This window comes from Anabas testudineus, chromosome 1 (assembly GCF_900324465.2).
Source record: "Anabas testudineus chromosome 1, fAnaTes1.2, whole genome shotgun sequence".
Classification (NCBI taxonomy): Eukaryota; Metazoa; Chordata; class Actinopteri; order Anabantiformes; family Anabantidae; genus Anabas; species Anabas testudineus.
In genome coordinates this window covers 25,811,532-25,823,991 of record NC_046610.1, presented here as the reverse complement: position 1 = coordinate 25,823,991, position 12,460 = coordinate 25,811,532, and the positions used below count along the sequence as shown (strand labels likewise).

General features: G+C 38.8%; 1 protein-coding gene across 4 annotated transcripts in view; it reads left to right on the top strand.

Moving 5' to 3' along the window:
* Window positions 1-1,016: 1,016 nt before the first annotated feature.
* glra3 (glycine receptor, alpha 3) overlaps window positions 1,017-12,460 on the top strand; it is a 38,681-nt gene continuing 27,237 nt past the window's right edge. For 3 of the 4 annotated variants that reach the window (XM_026358835.1, XM_026358832.1, XM_026358836.1), the window contains exon 1: window positions 1,017-1,297. In XM_026358835.1, coding sequence (XP_026214620.1) covers window positions 1,233-1,297 — 65 coding nt within the window. In that variant the 5' untranslated portion in view covers window positions 1,017-1,232. The remainder of the gene's footprint in view (window positions 1,298-12,460) is intronic. The other variant, XM_026358834.1, reaches the window with a different exon arrangement.

Below are 12,460 nucleotides of genomic sequence, written 5' to 3'. Positions count from 1 at the left end.
CAAAATAGGCTATAAAGGCCAAGCAAAACAAATATTAGGTGCCCCTTAAAAGGCTGCATGAGAGAAAGCACTGTAGGAACTGGAAAGGTGCATGCAAATGCCAGATAAACAGTCCACTGCATAATATTAAATCCTAAATATAGAATACACTATTACACTATACACTATGTACGAAACAAAACAGTGAATTGAGGCCCCTGGTTTATTCACAGTCCCACAGGCCCATACATAGGACAAATCTTCAATGATCATCAACAATGATAATGGAACACTGATTTCAGAGACCAAACTTTAAACTTTTAGAGGGTTTTTATGGTGTTTTACGATGCATTAAAACACAATAATATAGGAATAAAGCAAAATCAAGTTTGGGGTTTGTGTGACGTGTCCTTCGACCATCATTCTGGAACAATACTGTAATATATACTATATACTATAAAATAATTGGAAGAAACATACATGAAAGTATTTCTGCCAATAGAGCAAAACCACAGTCTGTATAATTATTGGTAGTGTGTCCATACCTCAGGGCGTCCATGATGTAGCCTACATGTGAACTTTAATCAGCCTCTCTACCTGGGCATACTTTGGCCACATATGGCAAACTGTCATCACAGGATACTTAACAGCCAGGAAACACAACCACATGCTCCTCTACGTGATTCTGCCCAACGGAGCAGAATGGCAGAGACAGATGGACGGAGAGCAGGAATTAAAATGAGGAGGATGGTAGGATGGAGAGCTATTTAGAGGCGTACAGACGCAACGAGAGGAGACAGCGTAATAATGCATGGGTGGCTGTTAGATTTGATCCGGCTCTGGGCTTCTCGTTTCAGATGCGAATCAGCTGGGAAAAAAATTACCAAGGCTGGAGATGACAGGCTGAGCCGTCTGCCAATCATGCCAATCCGGAGTTTGGTGAGGGGCGGGTCTGTCTGCCCCCGTGCCTCACGAGGGCAAAGTCTGAGCCCAGAGCGGAGCGAGCAGCTGTCGCGCGCGCTCCGTGTCTTCTTCTTCTTCTCCTTCTTCTTCTTCTTCTCCTCCTCCTCCTCCTCCTCTCTGGCTCTGGAGCCACTCATGGGAATTTACCGAACACCCTGAGTTTCCTGGAGTCTGCCGCTACAGTATGTTTGTGAGTTGCCCGCCGCTGGAGCGCGGACGCTGTTCGCGGTGCTGAAAGCAACAAGAGCCGCGAGGGAGAGCAGAGGTTCCCGATCCTCTGGAGAGAGGAGATGCGGAGGAAGACGCTGTGCGTGGCGGGCTTTTTACTCGCCTGGAAACTAGTGCAGCTGCTCAGGTAAGACATGGCTTCCTTATGTTTACCTCCGTCTATTATAAAAACAATGGAGGACCTTAACGAGCTCCTGTGTGAGTGGAATTTGTACGAAAAGACTCTCATAGTTTGTCATTTTTTTGTGAAGCTAAACTGTTGTTTCAAATATTTTGAAACTGTAAAATGTATTTGCTAATACATTAATGTTTGTGTCACATTTGGGATGCACCTGGGGCCAGTGTCAGGGACTGCCAAGAAACACACCGGAAGATAGTTATAAATATTAATAAAGTACTTAATGCAATCACGTGATTTAATTATACAGTTATTGCATAGTTGTTTACATTTGAAATAACTATAAAATTTTTCTGAATTCAAGTTGGAATTCTTTTTTATGTATCATAGCATAAGCACTCTTTATCTTCTTTGCTTTTTTTGTATCATGCATTCCTATAGATATCATATATAAAGTGTCGTTTGAAAACCTTTCTCTACAGGTACTAGCTGAAGTATGCTTAAATCAAACTAATTTGTGCTTTATGTCAAGTGATTCAAGGCTAAATTTGTTCTAACAGCTGCTTACAGCTGTTCCTGAAAATGGTGCAGCATAGTGAATCACACAGAAGGGTTTAGATAAAGGTGCACACTTTTCTGTACTTTGCTGTATTGAAAGTGTTTTTTGTACAAGTAAAAAGTAAAGGAAGCAGTTGTGTGAGGAATAAAAGGGATTCTGATGGAGAAGTTAAAAACCTACTACTTGATGTTAACAACTGTTGGTCAGTTGTTGGGTAAAATAGGCATAATTTTGGGAAAATAATGGATAAAGTAGAGACACGCCATATAAGTGACCACTTACCATTTCTAATGTTTTAATGTTTCTAATCTCTTCAACTTTATGAAGATGTCCCAAAGAACATCTTACTATCATCAGTGCATCACTGGATGCTATGAAGTCCTTTGATAAAGTGGACAAATGTATTTTGCTGTTAAGCTGATTTTTTTAGGGGGGGGCGGTCATTTACTCAGCGACACAGACCTTTATAGAAGTACATATATCAACATTTACCAACTCTCATACTTCACAACTCTTCACACCCCAGCATGTCACTATGATCACTCACCATTTGTCATTTTACTGAACCCTCACAGCTGTCATTCAGCATCCGCGTGTTACATTTATATAAGTAAGACATGACTACTTCAATAGTCTAGATTCTATCACAACAATATTATAATGAAAACGTATGAAAAGACCAAGAATAAAAGAATCTGAATTTAAGACATCAGGGGAACGGGGATCAATTAGTCAAATGCAAGTCAAGCCCGTATGTTCTGTGAAAAATGTTTTGTTGGTTCCTGTACAGTGATGGTGGAACTAGCTTCTGTCACATAATGTGAGGCTTCAGTTCCATGCAAGTTTGTCTGTGGGACTACTTTTAGGGGTCAGCCTATTGATATGACCGTTTCCCTGTTCCATCTTATCTATTGTCACATCTAGTCTTTCCTTTTCTGCCTCAGCTACACATCCTGTAGGCAAACCTATGTAGGAGGGTTTGCTGTGTTCACTTTCTCACATTTTAGTATTTTAAATTTGAGCTTTCTAAAAACATTTTAAAAAGTGTGATATCTTAAAAGTTTGAGCAAGCTTTGGCATAAAAAGCAGCTAAAAAGATCAAAGGCTCAGTAAATCTTCTTAGAGGGTCATGGATGGATTCAAAGACAAAATTTAACAGGCTTAGAGTCTGTCACTCAGCGGGAGCTGGACTGGATCTGCCTCCAGCTTGTCAATCCTGCATAATACTTAGTCTTAGTTTCTCTGTATTTCTTACCATTCTTATTTCTTTGACTACACATCTTGCATTTGCATGACGTACAGAACAGTCATAACCCTTCATTTTTTAGCTTTAATTGTAGTAGTAAATAAAACCATTCCAAGTGTCTGCACCACTGATGATTTGGGTGAGTGAAAGTAGGTGAATGCTTAGTAAAACTTACTCAGTCAGACACAGATGTCTTTTTAAACTATGTTCAATCAGTTCAGTTTGCCACAGCTGGACTCCAGTTAAATTCTAGACTCATCTCAAAGATAATTAAAGTAACCAAAAAGTGCCTAACCACAATTTGGAGCTACAGCAAAGCTTCTGAATAATTCTGTAAATTAGAACTGCAAACTGATGCGAACAATATGTGGACAGTTTGATTCATTTATAATTGAATCTGCAACAGAAGTGAGCTAAAAGTGAATTGTATGTCTTCCAAAATCCACTGTGTGCATTGTGCAGCTACACATTCGAGTGTATGTGTAACATGTGCATCGTGACTGTTTCAGTCAAAGTTTACGTAACCACTTCTACGGTTTTCTCTAGAAAACAGTATGGTTTTCTTGTTAACAGCTTTTCTCTGCAAAAGATGTATTTTAAGAGCATGCTTCTACTGAAAAGAGTCATATACTGTAGCTTTATGGTAAACGGGTAAACACAGATAATTCTCTTAAGAGAATGGTAGATCCTGGTATTACAATTGATTAAAAATGGATTCACTCATCTTTAAATTCAAACCACAGAAACCCTTTTTATTTACTCATTAGTATGTCACTAATTGAAGTTCCTGTTTAAGAGAACTAAGTAAATGGTTTATTGAATTAAGAATTGCTATTTAATTCATATACATTTCTTGCACAATACGATTTGCATGTAAGCACACAAACAGACCTGTTTCTTAAAAGTTTTGTATTTTACCTTACATTGCAAATCATTGTAAGCAGTGTGTTTACAATGATGATAAATGTTAGTATTCTATGCGTTAAACCTTGTCTTAAAGGTCTAGGTATAGTTTTAATATAAGATATAGTGATTATGTTCCATAGAGACAGAAGGAAATTGTACAAGTGGCTCAGACAAAATGATTTCGGTACACCTTCTAGTATGTAACTAGGAGGTGTACTGAAATCATTTTAGAACCTGCTTTTCAATGTAAACTACAAGTGGGTGTCTCTATGTCCCCATCCAACAGAGAAATATCTTCAATTTTACAACAACCTTCCCGCAATTTTATTTACCTTTGTTGAGGCGTTCTTTTTTCTTTAAAGATCCTTCCAAATAAAGATGTTATACTTGCAATGATGTGTATTCTCTATGGCCGTACTGTAACATGTCATGAGGGTTTATGTCAGCCCAAGGAGGATGTCACAAAAAGTAGAAAAGATAGGCCATACTCAAAAGACGTGGTCCAGAGGCTCCAAATTCCTTTATCTCATTTATTAGCACAGGGGAATTCAGTGCAAAACATTTGAGCCAGAGGCCCGCCTTGGTACACTTTAATCTGTCAGCTCATGCAGTCTGTATTTATCCAACATTTCATAGCTGCTAGCGCTCAGTAATTCAACAATCCAGTTAATAGGATGCACGGTATAAATGGATAGCTGAAATCCCAGTTCCAGATCCACTAAAGCATCAAACAAAACCAGACATATTAAGACATACTGTACTGTTCAAAACCAGACCTCAGCTTGTGTAATCTCACAGAGCTACTGTAAATAATTCAGTAAATACTTTCTACAGGCAATATTTTAAAAGCACTGAGAATAGGTGTAAATCTATTAGCATGTATTCTGTTTACGATTACAGTAATTAACCTCAATTAATTAAATTAATTAGCTTTTATATTGCTAAATGAGTACAATGTACAGATGTGTGGACACACACATGACACGCATGTGACATTACCCAAATACATTTTCTCTCTCTCAGCTCGAGCTTACCAGGCAATATTAATTTGCACCAAATATTGTTTGTTATTGTATAGTTATAATGCCTGACAATATTTTTTTTTTCTAATGGTTCTTTCGACAAGGATATGTCAACATATGTGACATTCTTTATAAAGCACATTTTAAGTATTTGAATATTATGCTGATTAATATTTTCAACCCTCAACTACATTTAGAGTGTTGTGAATAGCTATTTGGGCATTCAGCACAGCAAGTATCAATGCTGCTTGCTGCTGTTAAATGTAAGCACACGACAAAAATAAGGAAGCAAACTACACTGTATCCAATATTTCAGACTAGGATTAAGTGTGCATGTATGTGTGTGTGCGTGCCTGTTGCTGCATAATAAATATGACCAAAAGAACACTTGTTACTGCACAGGGAATCATGTGGCTGAAAACCTTAGTTAAGTGGTCTGGCTGGGTGTGTGTATGTGGTGATGGGAGGGAATTGAAGGGGGTAGTCTCCACACTAAGTGAACATTTGGCTGAAGGCAGTAGTCGACCCCGTCCATGTCACAGTACTGGGCCATCCTAGCCGTAATGCCAAAAAATACCCCAGGGCTATCTAGGAAATGTAGTGTTTCTGATTTATGTTGGTAATCCAGCAGTTAATTAACTTGAACATGTACTACAGCTCCAAATAAAGCAAAAAAGGCCATGTATTAACAAAAACAAAATCAGAAAAGAGAGAATGTTTTTATCTCACTGTAGGGTCAAGTGTCCACACTTGAGCTGTCTCATCAGAACTAAAGTTCATTTACTACATCAGTATGTGTAACTTAGTAAGGATAAGAAATATGTGAATGCACAGGTTAGCTTTTAATCTCTCTTCTTCACATTAGATTAAAGTAATTATATAGCATTGCACAGCAGAAAATAACTTAAGGCCTCCTCAAGATAGTTGTGACTTGTGGCTGCCTTCTGGTTGGCTGAATTCAGCATGATCATGCCGTGATCTCAATTCCTTGGGGGCATGTGGGGTGGGGGCAACAACAGACATCTGATGTTTCTGTGTTTGCTTCAAAGCCCCATCATTCCCTATCTGTTACCTCACTGAGAAGGTGATCAGCTGTTTGTACTTAGGTTAGGCAAGCTTTCCTGTTTGTATATGAAATCTCCCATAAGAAATGCCCCACAACTGTGGTACATTATGCAGTCTTGAATCTGGCCAGGCAGAATGGCCTGTGTTTGAGGTAACAGGTGACAGTCTGCATTGGATTATCATATTCCAAATCTAGGGAGCAGCACTCTGCGATTTTGGTTATGTCAGTATACCAGCTGACAACTCAGAAGCCCTAAAACAACGAGCTAGTGGTGTGTTAGTTATGTTTTAGTGAAGTATATTTTGTCTGCAAATGAGTTTAAAAATAACCGGCTTCTTGCCTTTATATCAGCCCTTGGAAATGGTTAATTTTTCAGAATAGACTAGTTCTGATGGCTGTTGCTCAGGAGGTAGCGCAGTCGTCTACCAATCATGGAATCAGTTATTCGATTCCCAGATCTTCCTCTCACATTTTGAACTGTCCTTGGGCAAGATATTGAACCCCACATTGCCCCCGGTGAGTCAGCTCTGCTATAGGTGTGTGAGCGGTGCTTGTGTGTGCGAATGTGTGAATGAGAAGCAGTGTAAAAGCGCTTTGAGTACCAGTTAGGTAGCAAACTACTTTTTCACCGAGTGTACCTGGTTAACTGTTTTTGTTAAAAACGCCACTTCTTATGCCTCTTGGTATCTGTTCTCTTCTAATTTGTTTTCCACATCTTTGTTCTGCAAAGTTTTCAATGCCATAATGACTGGCATTGTACGTTAATACAGTATCGTACTTATATGCTGTAATGTGAGGAAGTGATGGAATGTATCTGGAAGTAATAGGAAGCACAATAAACATTTTTACATCAATTCCAAACCCTGGTTAATTTAACTGACTACTGACATCTCAGGTGCTCAATGTCAGTTGGTCATAAACTAGAATTACTGCATCATGGCTCGGTTTCCCTGTCCATAATTTTATTTACAGGTTACATGCGTGTCTGTCCAGACTCATTCTTAACAGTTCATCTATGCGTCAATGTGGATGCTTGTGCCAGATGTAATAAAATTCCCTCAATGTGTTTGTGAGATGTTGCATTGAAATGAATATGGGACAAGAGGTCACAGTAACATTGAACTTTGACCACCAAAAACCTAATCAATTCATGCTAGAGTCAACCATATTTTTGTCATATTAGAAGAAGTTTCTTCATGGCGATTGCCTCAGGGAAATTAATCTGCAAAAGGCACCCATGATAGACAAAACAGTGATCTATACACATGAAATATTATACAACTTGTCTATACAAAAGTGTTGCTGAGATTTAAATTTAAAGTGAAAGATAATTAATGAAGTACATATGTATAGTGTGCATATGTAGTGTTTGTATATTCATTTATTCATTTATTTTGTCCATCTGACTTAACAACCTGAAAACATAATGGCAGCAAACTATAAAAATCTAGCCCCAAAGATGAAATTATTATTGTGAATTTTTATTTACAGAGAGACTGAAGATATGTCTAAACAATCCTGCCAATCATATGTGCTACTCAGTCTCATCCACATTTATACACAATAATATGGATTAATACTTCTTAATACTTACTTCCTGCGCAAAATACTTCCCTGTTCAAATTTTACTGAGAGGTTATTGCCTGCTTGTTGCCACTCTGGTAGAGGAAAAATAGTTACATAACTATAGGGATAAACCAAGGTCTCTTAGGCACTCTCAGAATGGCCAGATGTAAAAGGCCTCTTTTCTCTGTCTCTTCGTGTTGGCTTCATGGGGATGTTTTGTTGCATAATCGGAGAGATAGTTATAAATAATTTTGTCAGCACTTCAAACCTTGTCCAGACAGAGCTCGTTTTTTTAGTATAGCTTAGTTGCAGAGAGCAGGTGATATCTTGTTTTTGTGTTCAGATGAATGCTGATGCTGAATCTGCTGAGATTAAGGTCTCTGATATTACTGCAGTACTTTATCACAGTGAACAATAAATTAAATATTTGTTTCAGCTCCCTACAAGGGAATCATTTGCAGGATTCTACAGATGACAGTAAATTTTGTCTAAATCTGAATGTCCAAATCCATCATCACGGTGTCAAGCCAGAAACGTACAGTGCCTATAAAAAGTATTCCCCTCCTTGGATGTTTTCATCACCTCCTTGGATGTTTTCATCCTTTTATTATCATCATCATTATTATAAATCAATAACAGTTGGTGACTTTGACAAATAAAAATCTGAAAAATTTAAATTTTAAATTAATTAATAAAGTGAAAACAGTAATGAAAATTAAATAAAAATATGAAAGGTTAAATCAGAGTTTGCATAAATATTCACCCCCTTTAAAATGACCTAATCCAACAGAGGTCCAGATATTTGGTGCTAGCAGTCCTACAATTAGTGAAATAGGGATCACCTGAGTGCAGTATAAAGACACTTGTGTCTGGAAGGTCCAGTCACTGGTTAATCAGTATTTCTGGCTACCATTAAACCATGAAGACAAAAGAACACTCCCAGAAACTCAGAGAACAGGTCATTGAAGAGCATTGAAGTCGATGTATACAAAAAAATCTTCAAGGTACTGAACATCCCTCGGAGTTCAGTGTAATCCATCATCAAGAAATGGAAGGAATATGGCACATCTAAATCTGCCTACAACAGGCCGTCCACACAAACTGAGTGACTGTGCAAGAAGGAGACTAGTGAGAGAGGCCATTAACACACCTGTGACTACTCTGAGGGAGCATCAAGCTTCAGCACTGAGATAAGAGAGACTGTACATAAAACTACTGTTTCCTGGAATCTTCACCAGTCAAAGCTTTATGGGAGAGTGGCAAGGGGAAATACACTGTTGAAGAAAACCTAAAACGTGTGAAATTACGACTCGAGTTCGCCAATAGACATATGAAAGACTCCATGGTCAAGTGGTAGTGGGTTCTGGGGTCTAATGAGACCAAAATGTTGCTTTTTGGCCAACAGACAATATGCTATGTTTAGCGCACACCAAATACTCCACATAACCACAAACACACGGGCAGCCTTCCTGTGCAGCCGGCCCTGGAAGGCTTGTTAAGGTAAAGGGTAATATGAATGCGGCAATCCTGGAGGACAATCTTATTCAGTTGGCTAGACAACTATAGCTTGGTAGAAGATTTGTTTTCCAGATATACAGCAAAGGTTACACAAAAATGGTTCACCGAAGATGAATGTTTTGGAGAGTCAAAGCCCAAAGAGAATTTGTGAATGGACTTGAAAAAGGTTGTTCACACCCAATCCCCATGCAACCTGACAAAGCATGAGCAGTTTTGCAAAGAAGAATGACAGAAAATTCCAGTGTCCAGATGTTCATGCCTAATTGAGACCTATCCACACAGACTCCATGCTGTACTTGCAGCCAAAGGTGCATCTACTAAATACTGACATAAAAGGGGTGAATTTAAATGTAAATACTGATTTCACCTTATATATTTTTATTTAATTGACTTTCCTTTCTAAAAACCAACTTTGACATTAATGAGGTATTTTTCTTTAATTTTTTTTGTTAAAGTTGCCAACTTTTTTGGACCATCATTGATTTATAATGTCAATAAAAGGATGAAACATCCAAGGATGGTCTTGGCATCTGTTACCATGGTAACACTGGAAACATATTTAATAGCTATCTTTTCCCTGAATCTGATGGACAGTTTCTTAGAACAAAGATGAAATGAGTAAAACAGATGGTCATGAATCCACTACTTGGATAAATTATTATAGTGAACCTCTTTTTCTGAGTAGGAATATTGGTGATATCAGTAAAAAAAAAAACATGGAGTGGGGAAACAACACTTTTGGATTATGGCTCCTCCTAATGAATATTTGCACAGAGAATCCACATTAGGCCTCCTATGTTTAAGGGGAATGTCAAAGCTCCAAGTGTACAATAACGCTGCAGTGGCAGCGGATATTGCTGTGTGTAGATTCATATACATGGGACGTTTTTAGCATTAATCAAATACAATTAAGACAGAAGACTGAGCTGCAGCTTTTGCAGCTCGTAGGGATTCCTTGACCTTCAGGAGTGCCATTTCTGTTGAGTGACCACTTATGAAGCCAGGCTGGTTGATATCAAGTAGGTCGTTCCTATAAAGGAAGTTAGTCAGTTGACTGGAGACTCCTCATTCAAGGGTCTTGGCCAGGAATGGCAGGGGTGACAGGTCTGTAATTCTCCACATGTAAGGGTGTAGGCAGAGAGTAGGTTTTGAGTGAGCACCGGGGGTAATCTGGGCCTGCTTAAATGAGGTGTGAAAGGTGTCTGTTGTGAGAGATGTTAGGGTAGTAGAATGGAGAGAACTGGGAGCTGATGACTGCCTTATTGGTAGAGAAGGTGGCAAAGTCTTTAACGTTGAGAGAGGTGGATGGGGAGGTGTAGGGAGTAGAGGAGTAACTTGATAGTGGAGTAATATTTCCTGTTGTCAGTGTTGTGGCCAAGTTTGTCCTGGTATTACTCTGCTTTTTCCTTGGTGATGTAGTGAAAAAAGACACAAGCAAGCTCTGATAGTCAGCTAGAGCAGATTCAATTCAATTCAGTTTTATTTGTATAGCGCCAATTCACAACAGAAGTTATCTCAAGGCACTTTACAGTGTAAGGTTTAAGACCTTACAGAAAATATGAATACAAAAAATTATAGAGAAAACCCAACAATCCCATTTGAGCAAGCTTTAGGCAACAGTGGAGAGGAAAAACTCCCTTTAGAGGAAGAAACCTCCAGCAGAACCAGGCTCATAGTGGGCGGCCATCTGCCTCGACCGGTTGGGGTGAGTGGAAAGAGAAGAGAGAAAAGAACAGCAGGCAATAAGACAACAACAAGCAGCAAGAACATTGGGCAGGTCAACTGGATTCTGGAGATATACAGCTCCAGGCCGAGGATACCTGCAGAAAAGTACAGAGAGAGGGAGACAGAGAGGAGGAAACACAACTACAGGAGAGAGAAAACACAAAGTTAATGACATGCAATGGTGGCATTTGCATTGATACAGGAGAAAGGAGAGAGGAGAGAGTTCCCCCAGCAGACTAACCTATATCAGCATAACTAAGAGATGGTTCAGAGTCACCTGATCCATCTCTAACTATAAGCTTTTTATAAAAAAAGGAACGTTTTAAGTCTATTCTTAAATTTGGAGAGGGTGTCAGGAGAGGGGCTTGATAGCTAAAGGCTCTGCCTCCCATTCTACATTTGGAAACTCTAGGAACCACAAGTAAACCTGCAGTCTGAGAACGTAGAGTTCTGCTTGGAAGATATGGAAGTGAGGAGAAGAATTTTAAATTCAATTCTGGATTTTACTGGGAGCCAATGGAGAGCAGCTTACGTAGGAGAAATATGATCTCTCTTGCAAATTCCAGTCAGAACTCTGGCTGCAGCATTTTGGATTAACTGGAGGCTTTTTAATAAGTTATTGGGACATCCTATTATAAGGAATTACAATAGTCCAGTCTGGAAGTAACAAATGCATGGACTAGTTTTTCAGCATCACTTTGGGACAGGATGCTCCTAAATTTAACAATGTTTCTCAGATGAAAAAAGACAGTTCTAGAGATTTCTTTGATGTATGAAGTGAAGGAGATATCCTGATCAAAGATAACTCTGAGATTTCTTACAGTATTACTTGAGGCCAATACGAAGTCATCAAGGGTGAGAACGTGATTAGACATAGTGTCTCTGAGATTTTTAGGCCCAAACAGTATAACTGTCTTGTCTGGATTTAGGAGAAGGAAACTGGAGGACATCCAGGCCTTTATGTCTTTTAAGCATGCTTGAAGTCTGACTAATTGATTAGTTTCTCCTGGTTTCATAGATAAGTATAGCTGGGTATCATCGGCATAACAATGGAAATTTCCTGGGAGTGTTTCCTAATAATATTGCCTAAGGGGGATAAATATAAAGTGAAAAGAATCGGTCCAAGCACAGATCCCTGTGGAACTCCATAGCTAACTTTGCTGTGCATGGAAGATTCATCATTAACATGTACAAACTGAAATCTATCTGATAGATACAATTTAAACCACTGTAGCGCTGTTCGTTTGATCCCAATGACATGTTCTAGTCTGTGTAATAAAATGTTGTGATCTATAGTGTTGAATGCAGCACTGAGATCTAACATGACGAGTATAGGGAGAAGTCCATTATCTGTTGCTAATAGCAGATCATTAGTGACCTTTACCAGTGCTGTTTCTGTACTATAATGTACTCTAAATCCTGACTGGAAATCTTCATACAAGTTATTGCTGCGCAGGGACAATTTACTCTTTAGAATAGGGCGATTGATATATTTCCGCCTAAGTAAGGCGCACACGCATTATTGTAAGGTTGCTGATCAGAATGAGTCATGGCCTGTTTTAAA